The 24,030-nt window shown below is 39.4% G+C and overlaps 1 protein-coding gene across 1 annotated transcript in view; it reads right to left on the minus strand.

Moving 5' to 3' along the window:
• cacna1hb (calcium channel, voltage-dependent, T type, alpha 1H subunit b) overlaps nucleotides 1–24,030 on the minus strand; it is a 218,369-nt gene that overhangs the window by 188,684 nt on the left and 5,655 nt on the right. The window contains exon 3 of the mRNA XM_055157997.1: nucleotides 2,664–2,757. Within this exon, the coding sequence (XP_055013972.1) occupies nucleotides 2,664–2,757 (94 nt within the window). The remainder of the gene's footprint in view (nucleotides 1–2,663; nucleotides 2,758–24,030) is intronic.

Consider the following 24,030-nt stretch of genomic DNA (forward strand, 5'->3'; position numbering starts at 1 on the left):
TCATTTAAGCAAAGAGACTTGTAATATATTGATATATTGTGATGGTCCACGATATTATTGTGAGAACTTTGATGATACAATATCACAATATTTTGGTTATTGCTACATCCCTAGTCAATACTATTTAGAAACAGGAAGTGCAGAAGAGTAATAACACCCTATTCACCTTATTCTGGACGTTGCTGAGGGCGCCACCATCATTATTCAGGTTGTGTTATTTTGTATGGGGCTGCCAATCTTTCCAGCAAATACGGTAGGTTCAATACTACAAAACCGTTTTAAAGCCCCCACAGAATCAGTGCAGTGTTCACTTTTTGGTGCACATGAAAATTGAAAATTTTACACAAATGAACCGACTTTGTCATGTTTAAGATACAAAACGTTTCCTAAATTCTCCATGGACATGAATGGGATTCCCTTTTACCTGGAAGTGCCACCACAAAAAAAAAACACGATTTAGGAGCATTTAGAGACAAAATTAAATAAGCTGCATTCACATGACATCCCAATATTTCAGACTGCGCCTACAGGTTAAAAGTGAGTCAGTCTATAGAGGAATGTGCTGTTAAACTGCAGATTGGTTGAGCTGGTTTATGGTTTATGGTTAATATCTTTAATTACTGGGCCTATCCACATGAGCAAAAATCTGGCACAAATTCAGCATCTTCTCTGTCAGCAAAAATGAACAAAAGTTAAATGACTTTTTCATAATAGCTTCCGAAAGTGGTGTCATTATTCAACCTGAAGACGTGGTAGTTGTCAGTTGAAAGAACTTTAAGACATTAGATTAATATGGTACATTTTTGGACCCAATCTCAAATAAATAACCTATAGTTCTAAATGTGTGGATAATATCTTTGGATAGTTAGATAAGTTACATTAATGCCCCAGCTCTGCATCTGAAATTATGGCGTCAACAAATTGTAGAATGTGAAAGCAAAATACAATAATCATGAACATCTTGTTTTGTATAATTTCCACTGACATCAGTGAGACACTTACAAATTTTGCTAAAGTAGCGGGTAGTTACATTCACTTGAGTAACATTTTAAAGAAATTGTACTTTTCTAGCAGCATACCTTTACTTCTGCTTGAGTAATATTTTTATTTAAGTAACAATACTCCTACTTGAGCAATACAGTCCTCTTCTCACTGTGAGTAAGTCTACAAGTGACAAAAGCTTTATGTTGACAATATGAATATTTTGAATATTTGTGTTTCTTGCTTCGCACCTTCAGATATGAATTAGTTTGTCTAATTACAGGGTAATGTCTTATTAACAAGAGGATGCCACTTTCTTTTAATTAAAATGACAATTTCAGCCTTCAGAGGGCTTCATTTTATAGACACTCTGAAAATCAAAGTGAAGTAATCATGTGGCAGGCTAGTCCATTTTGCCAAAATTTTATTCCTGCACCTCAAAATGCTTCTCAGTCTCTTGTGGGGCCTCCCCGTGTTTGTGTGCATGTTTGACAACGTCAAGGCATTCTCCTAATGAAGCGACAGATGGTGTTTTGTGAGATCCCCTCCCAGATTTGTGTAAGAACATAACTGAGCTCCTGTACAGTCTGAGGAGCAACCTGGAGGTGTCTGATGGACCCAAACATAATACATAAGAGGTGTTCTATCAGGTTTAAGTAAGCTGATTGTGAGGGCTATTTAACTGTATCAATCCCTTGATCCTGCAGGTTCTGGCTGCAGACTCTTGCCACATGAGTTCAGGCATTGTCCTGCATCTGGAGGAACCCAGGACCTACTGCACCAGTGTAGGGTCTGACAATGCGTTCAAGGATTTCATCTCGATACTTAATGGCAGTCAAATGAGCATATTCTAGCCGGTAGAGGTCTGTGCGTCCCTCTGTGGATCTGCCTCTCCACAGCATCATTGACCCACCACCAAACAGCTCATGCTGAACCATGTTCGCCAAACATCTACCACAAGTGCTCAGGGTGAACTTGCTCTCCTCTGTGAAAAGCACAGGGCATCAGTGGTGGACTTAACAATTCCGGTGTCATACAGCAAATGTCAGTGGCGCTTCACAGTGCTGGGTCATTCTGTAGGACACGGACAGTGCTCAACCTCTTCCTCCTTGCACAAAGGAGCAGATATGGGTCCTGCTGATGGGTTGAGGACCTTCTATGGCCCTGTCCATCTCTCCTTGAGTAACTGCATATCTCCTGAAATCTCCTCCATGTTTTGGAGACTGTGCTGGGAGACACTTTAAATCTCCTTGCAATGGCATGTCCGGATGTGTCATCTTGAAGAATCTGTGCAGTTTCTGTAGGGCTAAGGAATATATGACCTATGGACTGTCTTTTCAATGACGTAATGGTGAAGAATATTAATATTAATATTATGTTCTGTATCCTGTCTGCTTAAGTGCACACTTGTTTATATTCCAGTGTAGATACAGTGGCTTTCAATAAGACTGGAACAATGACTCACTCAATAGTTTTTATTAACCTTCCCGTAATGACTGCATACTCATAATTTATAATGTGTAAAAGAAAACCTGTCCTCTGCAGACGCGTGAGTGGCATTAGAAAAAGTACAGCATAATAAACAAAAGGAAAGCCCTTTGTGAATCCCTGTATGATGTGAATCTTTATATTTTAATGGCTCTATTCATTCTATTGTAAAGTGTGGTGAATGTGTATCTTACCTGGAGAAAGAAGGGGGTGTGTCCACAGGGCTGGAACATTCCTAGGGTCACACAGTTGAGCAGGATGGCCAGGATGCTCACACGCTCGAACCATGTGCGAAACAGTTAAGGCATTTGTCACATACAGAATAAAATGAATGGAGATGATAAAATAACAGCATTATTACATTACATTAAATCAGCCATTGGATTTTATTATATATTGTATTGATACATTGCAGTGACATTACATTAGGGGGTTCCACATGTATGTCTATGGCGTAATCTTCAGCAGTTACTGTGGTGGCACAATGCACACTGCCAAAAAAGCTGAAAACTCGAAAAATACAAAATGGATTTAAACAACACATTTTCAGGTCCTGTTGTGCTAGCTCCTGAATGTGATGTTATTTGAGAGACTTGTTTAACAGCACAAATCAGATCACCTGTTGTTCCCGCTAAATCAGTTCTTTCCGATCAGACTGTGTTAAAACAAAACAGCAGACTAAAGTCTAACTTGAGTAACAGTGCTTCAGACAGAGCAGTGCCTTTGGTTTGCCTCACAACCCCAGGGAATGTTGATGACATCCACTGCCAAATATCGACAGGGGGATTGTACGGAAGCCGAGAGGGGTCACAACAAACACAAACGCCGCAACAAATACAAATGCGACAACACAACAAAAAGCCACAACACACCAAAAAAAAGCCACAACGGAAATGACAGCGGGACTCTATTTTAAAGCAGACGGCGCAACAAATACAAACGCCACAACACAAAAGCAAATGCCGCAACACATTAAAGAGCCACATAACATTAAAAAGCCACAACGGAAGTCACCGCGGGACTTTATTTTCCAACGGACCAATCAAGCAGCAAGTGAAGAAGAGGAACTACAACGTGAAAAGTAAAGGAACGGAGAAGTTGGAAACGCAAGTAAAAGTAATTTATTATTTTATCATTATTCGTTTCACATTGTAGTTCTTCTACTTCACTTGCCACTTGATCGGTCCATCACAAAATAGAGTCCCGCGGTCACTTCTATTGTGGCTTTTTGTTGTATTGTGGCTTTTTTTGGTGTGTCTCAGCTTCCGTAGGATTGGGTCTGATCAATACACAAATGAAAGTGAAGGAACATTGCATAAAAAAACACTACTCAACCACCACATGTGACTAAGGAAAATTCAAGTTAAAAAGTGAATGAAAATGTAAACCACAAGAGAGATATTGTAGCACACATATGGCTCATCGGTGACTTAGTTTGGTTTTATCTCTGAAAGGACAATTTCATTTATATGCAAAAGAAATATCGTAGCAAATTGTGGAACAGCTTTGTTTGGGCTTGTGCCTCCGAATATTTCAGTGACCCTTCACCATGCAGATGCAGTAGCGTTCATTTAAAGCTCGAACATTTGCGACATACTGTAAATGGATTAATTCAGAACTCAGAGGAAAGAGGAAAAAAATTGTCTAAAATGTGCGCAAGGTTAGACCACATCCGCAAATTTAGGCTGCTTAAAATGTTTTTATTAATGTCAAAATAAAATATCCTGTACAAATGATGTATGGTAGGCAAACATGAATCATTTGTATATTTTACTTTACACTCATATTTAGTTTGCGGGACTGCAGTTTTATCATCCCACCCACCTGCTCCCACATCATGCAGTCTCGTTCCGCCTGCGCCACAATGAGCTTTCAGAATGTGTCCGGCACCGCACTGTTTTGTGTCGGGTCCCACGGGTGCAGGCCTCTAACCTGATTTTTTCTAGCCTGATTTTCTAACCTGGTTTAATTTTATTTGTATTTTCTAATTATTTAGAGTAGAGCCCGACCGATATGGATTTTGTTGTGGCCGATATGGTACCAATATAATGGGAGTTGGAGCTGCCAATAGCCGACAACATTTATTGTTATTCTGCCTCTTTACATGATATGTCATAGGACTAAAGCAGGTCTAAGGCAGGTCTAAAGCAGGACTAAACCAGAACTGAACCAGGACTGAGTGTCGGGACTCGGTCTCTATCTCTCTCCCTCTCTCGAGCCCAAGATTAGTCCTGGATTATTTATTTTATGCTGAATATATGCACGTTTTTTTTTTACCCTATGCACACGTAGATTTTTTAAAGTTTCATTTTGAGCCACTGCCGCTGTCAAACTACCACCAGTCTGCACATGGCGTGAAGAGAAAAAAAGTGAGAGAAAGAGAAAACACGGTTCTCAGTCCCAATAAGGATCAGGCTCTCGTCGTTCGTTTCAAAGAGCCGGCTCTAAGATCCGCTTCGTTCACGACCGACCCATCACTACAAGCGAGTAAATAAACAATCGCTATTAGCCTTTAGCCGTAAATGCTGCGTGTCGCGGTAATTATTTATATGCGCAAATGTCATCATTCACACGTCTATTCACATCTCATTTACATATCAATGCAGGTCCAGTAACAAATATACGACCAATATAGTCACTTTACAATAGGCCAATAGAAAACCTGTTTATGTGAGGGAGCTACAGCAGCTATTCGCTAACCTATCAGAACGAACCAAAACTAGCTTCAAAGTCGACATATTTCCAACACTCAGCGCTCACACAGGCTCCTCCCACATCACAAGTCTGCACTAATAAATGTCCTTTTAATCCAGACTCAAACCGATTGTCCGTAAAAAGAAAATAATCTCAGTGTTGCACATGGATCTATGTCTGTGGGTGTAAACAAACACACGTGACTCTAGGAGTGTGTTCAGGGACAGTACGGACACACACACAGACAAATGACTCCACAGATAAATACTGAACATAATGTAGAGAGTCTAAGCCAGGGGTGTCCAAACTTTTTTCATCAAGGGCCACATATCTAAACACAGACAAAGCAGAGGGCCGATCAAGGGCCGTAGACTGATGCTCAGTACAGGGAATAATTGAAATATGTGCATGTTTAACACGTTAGAATGAGCCATCGGTCTTTATTCATGCTAAGATCCTTAAAATCACACACTAAATATTAAATATTAGCTTCATCAAGGTAGAATTTCAAAAAACTTGCAGTAAAAAATATTTTTTTAATTGATGCAAAGTAAATTTGGGCCAATTCACCTGGAAGCCTGAGGGCCAAGAAAAATTTGTCTGAGGGCCACATTTGGCCCCCGGGCCATAGTTTGGACATGCCTGGTCTAAGCTTTGTAACGAGGTATAACATGCCCACGTGAAATATCAGCAAGCAGGTGCTCATATCGGCCGATAATATCGACCAACTGATATATCGGTCAGGCTTTAATTTAGAGTTTGACAAAAGAACACAGCGGAATGTAAATGGCTGCATTTGTTAAAGTTTGTTAAAACAATAAATTACTTTATAAAGTTACTTTTTTTGTTATATGACAGTTTTTTGATCTGCCACAATAATGTAATAATGAATTAAATGAAAATACCTCAAGATTAGGGCTTTCTCAGCAATTTTTAGGTGAGATTAAAAAAGAAATTAATTAGATCAATTAATTACAGATCATAATTAATTAATCTCTCTTTTTTATTTAATCTCTTGACAGCACTATCAAAAGTTAATAAAAAGAATTGAATACATAATAATCTGTGAAAGGAGAAGGGTTTATAAGATTTATCTTCTTCCTGATCCTTTCATTCATGCAGCAAAGAAAAGGCATATTATGGTTGGAATATGTATTTATGTTAATTGTCGGATTTTTGTTGTTGTTGTTCTCTTCAAATTGATGCCAACAAAATAATAGCATGGGCAATGAATACATAAATAAATAAATAAATAAATAAACATTGCCTGTCAGCTTTTGTCAGCCACTCGCAGCCTTCTACCTTTGCCTGTAATCACATCTTAATACATTGGTGCATTCATATAAATAGACTCTCTCCCCTTCTTCTTCCTGACATTTCAACTGTGTGTCATAATCCACCACTGTCACAAGGGCTGTCAGAGGGAAAAAGATACTAATCAACAGGACTATGTATCATCAAGAAGCTGCCGATACGAAACATACCTCGATACGTTTTACTTTCAGTTCAATATGATTCGATACGATATATTTCAAATCTATTTAATTCAACGGTTCTGTGGAAAAACAAAGGCTAAATCATGGCTGCGATATAAAAAGTCCACTAAGTTTGGGAAAAGTTAATACAAAAAACACCCATTTTACTCAAAACTGTGAAAATGTCAACACAACTGTAGCTCTAACACAAAATAATCTAGTCAAATATGTACCTAAAAAATACTCTTGGCGATATATATTAATACAGAAGCCTACGATATCTACACTGTATCATCAAATTACACAATACAATATATCGATATTTCAATATTTTTGCACACTCCTACTAATCAGTAGGGATTGGACAGGATCTCGTGCCCCCCCCCAAAAAGAAACATAATTAGGACACAAAATGATGTCAGCAATAGAAGATGACACGACATGAGCACATGACAATATTAAAGAAATTATTTTTATTTTGTGCTGGAAAATGACATTCCATAAATAGTTTGCAGTTAGGGGTGTGTAAAAATATCAAAATATCGTATAGTTTAATGTGATGATACGGTATCGATATTGTGGGCTGCTGTATTGATATATCACCCAGAGTATTTTTTGGTATATTTTACTAAATTATTTTGTTACAGCTTTACAGTTTTGTTGCATGTTTAGAGGAAGTAAACTCATTTATGCGACACATTTGACATTTGAATGTTTTTGATGATTAAAATGTTTGTGTTTTATATTTACTTTGTACAAAATGTGGTTTGACAAAGACTTTTAGTATCACAGCCATGATTTAGCCTTTTTTTTAAAAATGGAGTGTATCAAATTGATTTGAAATTGAAAGTGCACTGTATCAAGATATGTATCGTATTGGCAACCTCTTAATGATACCCAACCCTTTGCAGTGCCATCACGCTGGGGGTGTTTTACATTTATGCCCATAGGCAAAATGTTTAGATGTTACCATGGTGACACTAAGCACACTAGAGCAAGAGGAAAATCAATCTGTACCAAGTATCATTTCTTTACCTTTGCCAAAGTAATCTTCCGTGAGAAATTTCATGATTTTGATGTCTACTTGGTAAACCAAGCCTCTGAAGTTTAGTGCCTGTGGCCTTAAATCTGAGCTGAAAAGTCAGTTTTTCTTTAATAACATCCTTATTCTTTCTGGAAACGTGGGTTTACCAAACCCTGAGCCACACCTGTCAGCCCAACACCTGTTGGGACGCTCTGGTGACATCACACTGGCTTACTCCACTTTTTTATACAGTCTATGATCACTACAGAAAGTGAACAAACTTTATGTCTCTCATTTCATCTTTGGCCTTTGTAGACTTTTGGATAATTCTGAAAAAAACACTTAAAATCTTGACAAAATTATCATATCTTAGAAAGTTATGAAGACATTTATATTCAACATTCACTGACACCATAGACCTAAATGCATTATTTTTAAAGTTATTTGAGAAAAACAGATTTTTCTGCCAGAGCCTTATGGACACCGTTAGGATGGAACTTAAGAGGTTTGGTGGACCCAGTAGATTTTATTCAACTGAGCAAATATTCCACAGATTTTCTTTTATTTGGTATTGTCACTTTTTAAAATTGGGTACAAGTTGAATTTCTGACACTGGGGCAAATGATGCACCCTAATACACACAATACCAATAACGACCAAAAAAGTGGTAAGATAATGTGAAAACACAAAATGGATTTCAACAAAACATTGTCAGGAGCCTGTAATCAATCTGAGTGTTCCCAATCCTCTTGAGACATTTGATTTTCAATTAAAAGGTGAGGGAAAAACTGTTGACTAATGCTGGCTAGTTTGTGTAATTATTTTATGCGAGACTTGTTTAAAAGCACAAATCAGCTCACCTCACCTCACCTGTTTTAATTCCAGCTAAATTACTTCTTTCTGGTCAGATTGTGTTAAAATAAAGCTCAGATTAATGTTTAACTCAGGGTATCCCCAGGTTTGACTACCCCAAATTTAAGACATTTTTAAGACCTTTTTAAGACCATTTAAATGAAAATTAAGACCAACATTGCACCCATTATGTTGGCAAAAAACACCAGATCCAATTCTAATAATGACCATTACTCACTGCTTTAAATAACAAAAAATACTTTTAATTAGATGTTCATTCACGATTTCACGTTGTTTTTTGTTTGTTTTTTTCTATGAAATTTAAGAAAAAAAAGACTTTGACAACATAATTTAAGACTTTTTGAGGCCTTAATTTAGGAACATGAACATTTAAGGCCTTTTTAAGACCCTGCGGCTGCCCTGCTAACTGACTACGAGCGCTTTAGACAGAGCAGTGCCTACATTAGCATCCACCCCCAGAGAATGTTGATGACATAAGATGCAAAGTATGTAAAATAATCTAAAATAGTGGTTCTCAAACTGTGGTATGCAAGGTCCTTCAGGGGGTATGTGGATACCCCTGCAGTTCTAATATTTACAAAATGTAAACAACAACTTTTTTGAGTCCTTGTTTAGAAATAGAGTAGCAGTGGTCCTAAATCAAATTTTATAGACCTGGTGGGACTCGAAAAGCCAAATATTTTCTTGATCAGTGGGTGTGGAGTTTGAGAATCGCTGGTATAAAATAAATAAATAATGCTCAAATAAAATAGTCCTTTTTATTATGATTGTGGTAGGAAGCATTGAGCATTTACCTGCTAATTTAAATGGAGTCTGAAATGTTAGTATTGTGACAACAACACTCCAAAAGCAGCTGCACAACCACCAGCTTCCTCAGAACCTCCATCTCCTCTTCCTCACCACCACCAGTGTCTTCAGCCCCCGAGGAGATATGTTCCCAACAAATCTACTAGTCCAACCCTTAATCCCATATCTGACCCCTCAACTTGCCATGGTTGAAGAGTAAGGCTGGGTATCCTTAAAAAGTTGCCAATACGATACATACCTCGATATATAGTTTTTCGATACAATGCACTTTCGATTCAATACGATTCTATATGATATATTTCAAATCGATTCAATACGGTTCAGTAAAATATAAAGGCTAAATGATGGCTGTCATACTAAAAGTCTTCATTAAATCCTGGTTATTGTTTCTCTTTAAATGCATTCATCTCAGTTCTCCTGAATATCTCAAACTGTATTTAATTCCATTCAGTTTACGTCACACAGATCAGATATTTTTTGTTGTCCCAAGAGTCAAAAAACAAACACTCATTTAAACAGATGATTGGAACAATCTTCCTTCATCGATTCGCACATTAACTTCTGTCTCTTCATTTAAAAATGCTCTGGCTGAATATTTACAAAACCCGTGTAATTGCTTTTGATCATTTCGTTGAATTTTGTTGGTCATCTTATTATATTTTGTGACTATATTTGAACCCTGTAGTTTTTCTTTTTTCAAATTTGATTTATTATGTGCCTAATAGTCAAGTGTGCGTGAGTGAGTGAGTGTGTGTGTGTGTATCTGTGCGTGTATGGTTGTGTTAATTTTGTTGTTTTGTTTTTTTGGTTTATTTGAATTTATGTAGCCGACTGTCTGCCCTACTGTATTTGTCTTCTGCCGTTGTAACTATGAAATGTAAACTATGTAAACTATGAAATTCAAAAATTCTAATTCCACTAAGTTTGTACAAAGTTAATATGGAAAATTTGCCTGATTCATCAGCCGGTTTCATAGAATTCATTCATAGAAACCGTCTGACCTCGCAGTGTTAGAATTCGTTTGCCTGATGGTAGGCGTGTACTTTTTATCATCCAATCTCTGCTATTTGGTCGTCACTAGGGATGGGCATGATTAGTCGATTAATCGATAATTGATCATTAAGAATTTCATCGACATTTACGTTTACGTTAATTTTAATCGACAAACCGAATGTAGGTTGCTGTGCGTAGCGTGACCAAACAGGGGTCCGGATATGTAGCTCTCTGCACTCAGAAGGAGAGAGCAGCCTGCAACGTACTGAAGTGCAACGATGACTTGTACAAGAAATTCCACGCTTTCCGTTCCGTTCGGGACAAGTGTGAGTCCATGTGCACAGTGTACAAAGCAGCACATATGTTTCAGTGTCCAGTGGGAAAAAGTTTTGCCAGGTGAGAGTCGCGCAATGTCGATGATGAGTCCCCACCTCCCACCCCCCGTACGGTGTCCTGGTTTTGACAAACGCAAATATGGTCACATTAACCTGTATTCCACTGAGTCATGTCTTTTAATCCAACAGAAGTTGAACCGCATCAGCGACACAAGAGCTGTATTTTTATCTTTGCTTAGTTTATGCAAATTAGCGATGCAGTTTTAAGTTTTGTTTCTGTGAGAGTTGCGCAAAACTGAATTAAACACATTATAATGTCAAACGGGCTGATGTGGCTCTAGAGTGGTTACGGTTTATATGTCATAAAGTTGAATTTATTTATGCAGATTAGTAGTGCAGATAGTAATAATAATAATAATCATTTTAATATAAAAACGTTAATGATTAATCGATAATCGATCGTTAATTCTTCCGACAATTGATTAAGAAAATTTCATCGAATGCCCATCCCTAGTCGTCACGTATGCAATGCGCCGCTAACGGTGCTAACTGGTATATTAAGCTTTTCCCAAATCCTGTAGGAAGAAGGACAATAACGTCTTTCCCCTTGATGAAATTCACCAAACATTCTCTTTATTCTGGCTTTAAATCCTCGATCTCGGGAATCGTTGACAACACAGAATATATTGGTCTTCGCTGATTGGCTGGTGCACTGTCCTGGATTTTTACTCTGGGTCCGGTCAAGTGGTAACGGAGGGAAACAGGGGCAGATTTTTTACATTCAAATAGCTCTTATTTAGAAACTACTGAAATAAGTAAGGTATCAGAATGTAGGAAAGAGTTACACTCCAACAGGGTAAAGTTAAACCTGTGATATTCTTTCAAGTTGTTGACAAAAAATTTAAAAACTCATGTCGGTAACGGAGGGAATGAAATATGCAGCACTTTTTGGGCAATAAATCCAAACAGTGATAACTAGTGGTTCTCACTTACATATCCTTAACAAACTGGTTTGAATATTTGCTTCATATAGTTTTCTACCATATGGTACAAGATTAGGTTGAAAAACCTCTTACTTTTTGAGTAAAGAGATTTTTTATTAAGAAAGGTCATGGTAACGGAGGGAAAGTAACGGAGGGAAAATTGTGCAAACAAGTAGAAGGTGCATGATTTGTCATCTTTTTTCTTCCGAATACTTTAATATAACTTCAAAATGAAAGGAAACTATTTCTATAAAATATGTCAGTCCTTCCAAGCAAATTTTCATCATTTAAAATTTTTATTTTTTTTATTTTTTAAAAATCGTGTCCCTTCATCAACAGTTCAAAGATCGAATAAGCTTTTATGAAATATATTAATTTATTTACATGATTTTCAGGTCTTTGAAATTTGGGGAATAATTTTTGTTCCATGTTTCATACATGGTCTGTTTAAAACATATGTAACTTTAGAACCAAAAATGGTACAGAAAAAAGGTCAACAGTTTCATAAACTAGAGTACATATGTATCTGTTCAATACATTTTTATATCAGAAGCATTAACTTGAATTTTTAGCCTTGCTATTTACTTCTGCTTGACCGGGCCCCTCTATCAATCGACAGCTTTGGGTGGGACGCTTATCTTAGTTTTGGCAACAGTGTTTGGTCTTCTGATCAGATACATACATGGATCTACTACAAGATCTTATTATACTTCCATGGGCACAATAGGCTGTGAACAGAAAACATCGACTGTGGTCAAATCCACTGAAGTAAATGAGGTCAGTGGTAAAATGAAGACTGAATACATATGTGCTGTTTGGAATCATCTTAAATTTGGCACCTCACCTCTTCTAATCACATTTACCCAGTGCGCTCGGAGTTGTGTGTCAGTGTGGAAATGATGAAAACTGAGGTACGGCTTTAAATCCTTGATCTCGGGAATCATTGCCAACATAGAATATATGGCTCTTCACTGATTGGCTGGTGCCTGAACTTGCACTTCCGGGGTTTTGCAAATTGTCTAGTGTATTCTGATTCCTGACCTAGTCTCTGGAGAGAAATGAAATTGAGCAGAGACACTAGGTGGTGCCAGCCTGGCTAATGGAAAATGCCCATTTTACTCAAAACAGTGAAAATGTCAACACAATTGCAGCTCTTACACAAAATAATTTAGTAAAACATATCTAAAAATACTCTTGGCTATATATCAATACAGCAGCCCATGATATCAATATTGTATTTCAAATTAAACAATACAATATGTTGATTTTCAATATTTTTGCACATCCTAATGTAAGAGCCAACATGTATCCATTCAATGCACCATCACTACTCAATAGTGTTGTCATCATACTAAAATTTCAAACTCGATTTTGATAAGAATAGACTCGATACTCGATGCTGATTCTGAGATGACAATAACAAAAAACACTTTTCATTTAGAGTGTTTTCCACATCATATCATAGTACTTTCTTTTATATTTCCCTGTGGTCTAGTTTTAACATCGATTAGTATCTGATTTCCGATACTTTTGACAACTCTGCTTTCATCCTGCTTGAATTAGACAGAATCACACGTGCACCTGTCTTGTTAAAATGGACTCTTTTTATTTTGACAGCTGTTGCTAGGAGCCCTGTCAAAGGCACACACTGCTGTCGAAAATCTTCCGCCGTGGCTCTAAAGGCGCTGGGATACGGTTCACATCATTTCCATACTCATCAAAACACCCGGTGACCCTTTATGGCCGGCGCCAACTCATTTGCATCCATTATGACGACTTCTTTTTTTTTTTTTAATCTCACTTTTTTGACACCCGCCTGCGATGTCTGAACAACCGCAAGGAAAATGCAGTAAGGCCGCCTTGTTGTGTCCATCTGGCGGATCATTTGGTTCCTGTTTGCTTGGTTTGTTAAGCGTAATCGCAACACAAACACGCCCACAGCGCACCGAATGCTGGGCTTTTTATTCCCCTCGTCTTGTGAAATTAATGTATGGACTCATCGGCTTAAACGCACCGGCTGGAATTTACAAGTACAATTTGTGACTTAACATCTTGACATGTTTAATATTCAGGGGCGAGATGGAGTGCAGGGACGGACTCGTAAAACATTTAGAGTCATCTGAAGTTTAAAGAGGAGGCAAACACTAAACTGTGTATATGGTGTTTTAATAGCATTATCTACTGTTCCTAGCCCTTTTTTGGACATTTTAATGCAAACTAGGTACATGTGAAACCTACATCTAAGTTTGTGGTGCCTCTGCAATTTCCAGTAGTTGGTGACATCACACAGGACTGCCCTGATCACAGCCAGGTATTTCTGATGCTGCATTCCATTGTCCTTGTGATTCAGGGAAACCGACCTCTACCTCGAGAAAGTGCAACAAAACGGCCAATTAAATCGGGTTCCAAAACACAAACTCGGACTAGTTCAGTGCAGACCGAGTCGGTTGGATTTATGTCACAGCTAAAATGTCGCCGCACATAGTAAAAGGGAAGAATTGTCTTTTCGTCATTTTGATGTTAAGTTGTGTATGTGTAGAGAAAGTGTCTACTAAAAACTTCTATACTGACATTTAGACTTTCTTTCACATCATTTGACAGTAGACAGAAGTTTTTTCTCAGCATATAATAGCCAAACTGTCATAACTGAGTCGGCAACAGATAACATTAGGTAACAGACTCTATTTCTACCACTGATCTATTAAAATAACTGGATACAGTATTGCTGCTTGTAGCTGCCTCAAGTTGATGTACTGCTCACTCACTGGTACTACAGCGGGAAAAATCCCATGGGCCGAGAGAAGATTTTTCTCATAGAGCGCAATGTAATCACAAACTTTAACTTCTTAGGTTCTTTTTAAAGACAATGCAGTAAAGTGTGTTTACCTTGTTGACATGTTTCGGCTGCTAGCTGCAAGCCATCTTCAGAACTGTCTCGGTGTTGGTGGTGACGTGTCGTATATCAGCTGTTGTTACTTCCTGTAGGCGTGGTCAGCCTGATGGACCTGGCAGGTCGCTCAGACTGACCACGCCTCCCGTCGCCCGGTGTTCTCTGGAGGAGGGTGTCCCAGGTGTGTGAAAGGAGGAACGCTCCGTCATCAGGGTTAATGCTGTCCGTGCCTCGTTTCCTGATTTCAATGGCCTCCTTGATCCAGCGTTTGTTGTTTTCCGATCCAATGACCCGAGCCCCGTCCCGATCCATAATGTGGTTGTTCCTTTTACAGTGATCTGATATGGCGGATTTTTAGGTTTTCCTGTTCTGCTTTGTCTTTTTGTGTTCTGGTGAGTCTCCCTGATGTTTCCTTCTCGCATTATTTTTGGTGTTCCTTTTTTCGGATGTGAAATGTCCAGCCCGTTTTCCCTATGTATGATTTATTGCATGATTTGCATTGGATTTCGTAGATGGCATTGCATTTTTGTTCTTGTGGGATTTTGTCCTTGGGATGTACGAGTAGTTGGCGGAGTTTTGTGTTTGGTTTTACTCCAGTGCTTATGTTGTGTTTTTTCATGGCTCTGGATGGGTTCGGTTATTCCTCTGATGTTCGGTAGTGTGACTATGTTCTTGTGGTCCTGCTGCCCTGTGTTGCATTGTTGTGTTTTTTTCCGGGGTTTGTTGGTTTTATTGATAACTTGTTGTCTGCCTTTGTTTATGGCCCAGCTGGGATATTGACATTGTTTGAGTGTTTGTATGATGTGTCTCTCCTCTTCCTCCCTGTCGGTGTGGTCTGTGATGAGTGTGGCCCGTTGGAATAGTGTTCTTACTACTGAAAGTTTGTGTGCAGTGGGGTGTTCGGATGTCCAGAGCAGATATTGGTCAGTGTGTGTAGGTTTCCGGTATACAGTAATTTTGATGCTGCCGTCTGCAATGTGGTGGATTTTAATGTCCAGAAAAGATATGGCTCCGTCTTTCTCCTCCTCGTGTGTGAATTGAATATTACCTGTGTTGTCTTGTGTGTTGAGATGGTCCATGAGTTCTTGTGTGTGTCCTTGTTGTATTTTCTCCAGGATGTCATCTACGTAGCGTTTCCAAAAGGTTACAGGAAGTAACAACAGCTGATATACGACACGTCACCACCAACACCGGTGACAGTTCTGAAGATGGCTTGCAGCTAGCAGCCGAAACATGTCAACAAGGTAAATACACTTTACTGCATTGTCTTTAAAAAGAACCTAAGAAGTTAAAGTATATAAGAAGACATAATGAACATCATTGGCTTAGTAATCACAAACTGCTCGTGTTCACCACCTACAACTTTCAAAAATGTCAGATTTTGTGGCGATTTTTACCCATTTTTAGATCATAAATTTTTTCTCAGCTCAAAATCCTTCAGTTGTCTTAAAAAACACTTTATAATAGTTAGCTTCAGCTACACTCTGCTCCGCTCTAGCTCCTCTCGCTCTGATTGGTCAAAGAAATCACGTGATACACACTCTGTGTGTGCGTTCGCGTGTATTCTGCGGGAGAAAAGAGGACTACTGCGCATGCTCGGTCGGCCCACAGCCACCGGAAGTACCTAGCTGGGCTAAAGGCTAATCTGGGATCATGCACCATTGAGCTCAGCCCATTGACTTGAATGGGTGGCCATTTTGGAACGTGGGGGCTTGATTTCTACTTACATCCAAATTTTCCTCAACTTTTGCAATGGACCACATTTCCAACAGATGTCGGGAGAACTGACTTGGATTTATCAACTTCAGAATGAACAGAATGTGGCATGAACACCAACACCTGGCTGCTGGGGCAGAGTTTAAAGTGTGGACACCTGTTAGACCAATCCAGTGTTTCCCACACAGAAAATGTATTAAGCAAGGCGGTGCTTCCGGTAAGTGAGGAATGGGAGGGTGTGAGGAGATTCCGTGCATGGAGAAGAAATGAGGAGCGGGGCGGATTTACGTGGTTCAGACGGACATAGTCAAGGCGGGGCCACTTGTTGTCAAGGCGGCCTGCAATCACACTGTTCCTTGTATATCCAGACCCTGCCCCTCCTCCCCCCTCACTCTTTTCTTTCTTAATGAACAATTACAACCACACCTCAATTTTCAACTTTTCCCCACTGACGCACAACTCCGAGTGCACTGTGTACGAGATGAGGCACCAAATTCAAGATGATTCCAAACAGCACTATGCAGTCTAAATTTTACAGCTGATTAGGGTGACCAGATTTCCAAAACCAAAAACTGGGACCCCTGATTAGGGTTGGTTGGTAATAATAAAATTGTGAAACAAGTGTGTAATTAAGGAAAATTGTTCTGCACTTGGCCCATTCGTGACTAACATGTGAGTCAGTACAGTCACATTTTCTTGTTTTTGTGTTTTGGTGATTTTTAAGCAGCATTTCTGTATTTTACCTAATCAAATGACAATGTATGCCTCTCTTTACTGTTGACAGGGATCGGACTGGTCAAAAATAGGGACATTTCAGGTATAAAACTGGGATAACTCACTGGTTTTGGATAAATCTGCTGGGATAGGGGACACAGGCTCAAAACTGGGACTGTCCCCGGGTAAAGAGGGATGTCTTTTTATTGGTTTTATCACAGTGGGTCGGCGAGCCCAGTGTCAGTAACTACACCGGAAGCTGTCATCGCATCTTTCCAAATATCTTCCTGGTTTGTGACGTAAACATGAATAGAGCCTATTTAGCAGCTCTATTTGAAATGTGTTTGTGGGCGGAGTTTAAGTGTTTAGTTCCACTTTAAACTGCTCTCGAGGTTTTTGTTCTTTTTTCTTTTGCGCTGGTGCTGTCGGAACCGTGAAGAGGCACATCACGGGTTTCAAACGGTGCTTATAGTGGAGCGGATTGTGTTGGCACCTCGCAAACACACTGAAGACTCTTATACGGCTGTGAAATGAGGGAAAAGCGCTGAATGGCGGAGTAGTATTCAAAACTCAAGGACGCGTGCATAACATAAGCGAAAGCCCGGAGCGTGTGCACATGAACCCGGCGCGACACGCACACAGACACTCAGTCCGCCTTTCCCGGACACTTTGCTCTCGAGAGGGCGGCAAAAATTAATGAGAGTACAATCCTTTATCACCCTTGAGACAGAGGGGCGAGAGAGCGGGGAGGGTAAATCCAGTGTCCTCCCTTTTCGCTGCCGTTGCCATGGGAACACCCCACCACCACCGCCACCGCCGCCGCCGCCCTCCTCGCCTCACCGTGGGAACTCACTTTGGAGTTTTCGCAATCCTCTGCCACGCGCCGCAATTAATAGGCAAACAAAGCCAGTGCAAACAAGCCAGGGCGTGATGTTGTGCTGGTGTATCCGAGGGAGCTTATTTACACCGGGATAAGTTACAAGCGCGCGTGTCTTAGCCGGTGTTACCATGCATAGTTTAACAGGGGGAATGGGGCAGGGTCAAGGTGTGAGTGATGGATGGGATGGGAGTATTTGGAGCGGTAAGGCCATCATTCAAAACCAGCGTAGGGAACGTCCTCTCCTCTGTCTGCTCTCTCTCGTTCACTACTCCTCTATTGGCTATGCAACCTTTTCCTTTCCATCATCTCTCATTTTCCTCTCCGCGGCTTTTCCCTCTCTCTTGGCCCAATTATTTCCCTCCACTGCCCGGCTCCTCCCGCTCCGGTCCGCTCCGTCTTCCTTTATATAGTGAGCTGTAATTTCCCATTTTCATTCCGTATCATTTCTCGCATATCTTCTTTCTCTGTCTTTTTTCTTTCCGGTTCCCTTCCTGTCTGTTTCCAGCAAAAGAAAGGAGCAGCAGCCAGGTCGAGGTTCCCAGTCACAAACCTGATTTTAAGTCGAGTGACAAACTGCGGGTACAGCCAATCATTAAGTCACAATGTGGTGGAGACAGAGGAGAGAGCTATATTGTTCAAAATGACTTCACAATGTTAAGCTGGATGACAGTTGAAAAGGTGAAGAAATAGTATGCCAGAAGTCTAAATAATGGATAGTACGTTATGTGTAAGTTAACACAGTTTTGAGTTCAACAACAGGAAGAATATAATGAACAGGAATAAGAGAGTAGAGAGCTTTGCCAAGACATTGACCCTATTATGCAATGGTAAAGATAACAGCTGTTTTCCACTGAGCTTAACAACCTTAATTTATTCACAATAGCAACGAACAACCTACAAAGCGTGTAGACAGTGTTGTAGATCTCAGAACAGAACATGTCGGGTCACAGTGGGGGTGGTGTTTGTTTCCAACAACATCGTCTGTATGTACATTTAACAGAGTTGAAAATAAAGAACTTTTAATAGTGAGTTTGCTCAGTAGCTTCACATAAGACAAGGATTCATTTTGAAATGTGTATTCTAAAATAAGCATTGACAAATAAAAGTAGATTTGAAAAACTGCGTACAAGTGTGCAGTAATCCAAACTAAATTGAACTTGCGAAAGTGCTGACTGGAGTGAAATGTGAGTGGGCGCTGTAGTTTGCTGCTAAACCCACTTTCCGTGAGATGCATTGTGGACAAAAACAATAGCAAAACCCTGAGTGGCAAATAGAGATGGGGACAATAAAGTATAATTTCATTTATCATGGTAAAAAGAGTCAAAGAGACATTTTATATAATCATGAGAATGGCCGTTATATCAGCAGAATGGGCAGAAAAAAAAGCTATTTATCCATGCTGAACTCTTCTAGACTATTGTTGTTTTCACTTATAACAAAGTGCAATTGTGTAACAGCTGTTTCAACTGTAGCGACTGTAGCAACTTTAACTTTAACTTTAATAATTATCCTGATGTAATCGTTAATCGCAATTAGCATTATGTTTTTAAGATGCTGAGAGAACTGGGTGTGAATGATGTTACAGAAATGTTATGATGCTCCAGACATAAAGACATTCTCTTTGTATGTATGATTTTATGAACTATAACATCAACCTGCCGATGGACGACAGGTAGAAATGAGCTCTAGTGCTACAACCTGGTACAATACAACTTTCCTGTTAAGGTTAATGTAGATTATGCACCGTCCCTGTCTCATTAAAAAAATAAACTAAACTAAACTAAAAAAATATATATTTTGGCCATGGCAATCATGACACCAAATTTCAATATCATCCTATGCCTAGTTGCAAAAAATCACACTTTTCTGTGTATGTCTCTGGAGAAGTAATTGTAAGGTGTAAATTTGAGCTGGCAGAGGTCTCCTGTCTTGTGGTTCACTACATGTATCTCACTTAACTGAAAAACAAAAAGACATGGTAAATACCGTTGTAGGTTGTAGGTGGAACCATACACGTAACTAGCCAGGCTGGCGCCACCTAGTGCCTCCGCTCAATTTCATTTCTCTCCAGCGACTAGGTCAGGAATAGGAATACACAAGACGGTTCGTAAAAACCCTGGAGTGCGAGTTCGGGCACCAGCCAATCAGCAAAGAGCCATACATTCTGTGTAGTCAACATTTCCTGAGATCGAGGATTTAAAGCCACAACAAATAGAATGTTTTGGTGAATTTTATCAATTTATTGTCCTTCTTTCTACGAGATTTGGGAAAAGCTTAATATACAAGTTAGCCCTGTTAGTGGTGCATTACATACATCATGACCAAATAGCAGCCTCTAGTTAAATGAAAAAAGTACCTGCCTACCCTAGAGTGAACAAATTCTAATGCTGCGGGGTCAGACGGTTTCTACAAAGTGAAACCGTTTAATGAATCAGGCTAACACATAACACCTTACCTGATCAATCTTGAGTTTTCCAACAATAACATTATTAAAAGCATTAAAGCTAAACCAATCTGAATGTTGTCTACTGTCCTTTTATCTGTACAGTAGTGGTACTGTATCTAACATTACACAACAAGTGCGAGTCACTGTAAAACTGTTCTGTACAATGAAGAGACCAGAGCGTGCAGCCCACATAGCCCATCCAATTAACTGATCACACCAATTATTACAACAGCAATAAATCAATACAACAGAAAGACTCTTTTGGTCAGTGCACAGATCACCAATACCTACCCCTAACAAATCTTACAGCTCTATCCATCTTTGCGATATCAACATTGCACATATTGACTCTGCACTGATTGTAAATTTTCAATCTACTCTGTTGCCCCATGATGTAAAAAAAAGAACAAAAAACAGGCCAATTAGAGGCAAGGTTAAGAAATAATAGGCTTGATGGGTCAATAAACACAAGCTACAAAAGGGGGGGTAAGGGAGGTTAAGACAGTGTTGCCTTGAGGTGCTCACTGTAAACAAGTGCAACTGTTACTGCACTCGGTCTGTTCTCACTAATTGCCCCATCACCTCCGTCTCCTCGTGCATCTCTGAATAGCACCCCCACCCACTTCTCTCTTCTGTTCCGCTCGCTCCTCTCTCTTTCGCTCTCTCCCCTCCGCCTTGTTCAGTGCCAACACAGGTATGAAAGGTCGCACAGACATTGCAAATCAAATCGGATCACATCACCCTCATCTATCCGGCATCATCACTCACTGCGCTCTTGGCCCGGCTGCGCGTGCTAAAGGCCATAGCGCCGCAGCCATTTTCATAAGCAACATTCATTAGCTTAAAAGAAGAGTGTATAAGGGCGCAGAGTACACCGGGGAGTACATGAAGGATATAGCCCCATTTGGTCCCCTCCAAGGACGTGACATGGGGTAACTGCTGGGGCTTTACTGCATACATTAAACTCAAATAGTCTTACTTAAAGTTTACAGCCTTTATGGGACTTACCACTAATATATTATTCATTATTTTTTATATTTTTCAGACTATAAGTGGCACTTTTTTCATGGTTTGGGTGTTTCTTGTGCCTTATACTCAGGTGAGACTTATATATTAAAATTTCAAACTGAAGCGGCAAGTGGGTCAGTATATGCTGCTCTACTGCGCAAGAGCCTCTGTCCTGGCTCTATCATGTCAGTCGATCGCACCATTACTTCTGAACCACTGAACAATTTTACTTTAAACAAACTTATAAAGATGACTGAGAAGACTGAACACAAATGCCCCCAAAAACAAAATCATATTTTGTTGATTAGAAGCTGCAAGTAGCGAAATCTGCAGCCGAAAACAGTAATCGAGCAGCAGAAAGAAAGTTTGGAGTGAGAGAGAAACTTGTGAGGGACTGGTGGAAAGCGGAGATGGAGAACACAGCTTCACGGCAACCGGGAGGGTGCACCATGCAACTTTCTTGGAAGTCACTGGATGAATCGACAAAGCCTAGACTTCAGTGACAACCGAACTCATCCTGTCGGGATTAAGAAAGGCCAGAATAATTCTAACTGGAATTTATGCTGAGTCTGACGACAGCGACACAGAAGAGGAAGCGGCGCTCTGTTTACCTCTTGGATCTATGGTTTATCTCCGGAGGTCGCAAAGTTGCTCAGAAGTGACACAGAGGATGAAGAATGCAATGGATTTAGTGATTTGGAGTGAGATTGAGAGTTTGGTAAACTTGTTCTTTTCTGTTGTTATGCTATAGTTATCTGAAGAACTGTTCATATGTGACATTAACATACCAGATGCCTATTCAGTCTGTTGTTCTTTATTCTATTGTTATTACGAGAACTTGACTTTCAAAATGAAATGTTGGTTCCTGGTCTCTGCTTTTATAAAATAAATTTCTCCAAAAAAGTGCGACTTATATATGTTTTTTTCTTCTTCATAAAGCATTTTTCAGCTGGTGCGATTTACACTCCAGAGCAACTTATAATATGAAAAATACAGTAAGTTGTACAGGTTCTGGCTCCGGTACAACAGCAACTTTAAAATGGCCAGGTGCTCAGTGTTTAGGCTACTTCTGTAAATATTGAGCATGCTCACTGCAATATGACGTCATCGTGTGGTCCAGTGCACGTGCAGGACACTTTTGGGGCGTTTAAAGTTCACATTGGAGATCACATACAAGTCGTATTTCACTGGAATTGTGAATGACCTCGCAAAAAAATCTGATTTCACAAAACAATCTGAATTGAGTATTAAGCCCTGTAGTGTGAACGTTGCCTTATATATGTTTTTTTCTTCTTCATTATGCATTTTTTGGCTGGTGTGACTTATACTCCAAAGCAACTTATAGTGAGAAAAAAATACGGTAATTATTAACAATATATGCATCATGGTCTGTGTACTTCCCATGCATTTTTGGCAAACTCACTACTGAATTGTATCACTTGTCATATTGCAAATAGCAGCCATTCAAAAGTGTCTCAAAAGTCACTTAAACATGAACGGATCACTTGAAATACCACAGTGAGTGGGTAAATGAGAAGGGAAAACGATTATGACACGGTTAAAAATTCCTAGGAGTGAAATTTGCTTAACATGTCCCATTTGTTTTTATGGCATGCACGCTCTTGTTCCAGCTAAATGTCTGTTTTGTGTACAATTTAGTCCAATTAGTTAAAGGTTCTGTGGCTGATTTCTGAAAACAGGAAAACTTCATGCTTCACGGACAATAAAAATGCAAACAGTGGTCTCATTTTGACAATAAACGTGGACTGGGGCAAAACTAATTTCAAGAGAGGATCTTTAAATGAGCTGGTGTGATGGTTTGCCCTTTCAGAACTAATTAAAATGTTCCTTGACTACCTCCATCCTTTGTGATGGCAAAATAAATTATCTAAACCCATTCAATTTGACATACCTGATAACAGCCAAGACGGTTTTGTCCAAATGAAAAAGACTGTGACAGTATTAAAGAAATGTGAGGAAAAAGACCAAGCAGCGGTGAGGTGGGGCAGTTGAAAGGGAACAGTGCTGTGGTGCTCAGGTTTAGTTACAGAGGTCACAAAGGTCTGACCGACTGACTGAATGTGTTCTGTTTTATCACTCAAGCATGGGACATTACATGTTCTACCATTAGCCTCTTGTTAATTCTGGAAACCTTAGCCACATAGACAACATAAGGATGGAGTAGTGTCAAAAGAAATAAAAGAATACTCTGATCTGCTTTAGCTAGACAATCACGTTATCACAATGCATTTCACCATGATATTAACCTCACAGTATAAAGTTTACTGTTATATTGTCATTTCCATCTACCATTTATTCATTACAGGTGCTTTTATCGCTCACAAATACAATAATTCCTTCTGTGAACAGAGGCGACTCTCCACATCTGAACTGTAATGTAGCGTAGTGCTGTAACCTGCTCGTCTGCCTCGTCATAGATTTAACCCTTCAAGACCTAATTTTAGTACATTTGTCCTCGTCTGGATTGTTTTCTTAATTTTTTTTCATTAAAACTCCCCTTTTAACCACTAATGAAGTGTTATACATCCTTTTTATCAGTACAACCTCTTACTTCACAATCCGCATTCTCTAGTTGTGTCATATGGCAGTAATCATATAGGACCAGAAATACAAAGGGGAAAAAAAACTTTTTGGACATAAAAAATTTATTTAGGGCCTTCGCTACATAAGTGCAAAATATCAAGTCTATATATGAACTAAAA

The sequence above is a fragment of the Boleophthalmus pectinirostris genome, unplaced genomic scaffold, assembly GCF_026225935.1.
Source record: "Boleophthalmus pectinirostris isolate CB_2022bp ecotype Guang Dong unplaced genomic scaffold, ASM2622593v1 HiC_scaffold_22, whole genome shotgun sequence".
NCBI lineage: Eukaryota > Metazoa > Chordata > Actinopteri > Gobiiformes > Gobiidae > Boleophthalmus > Boleophthalmus pectinirostris.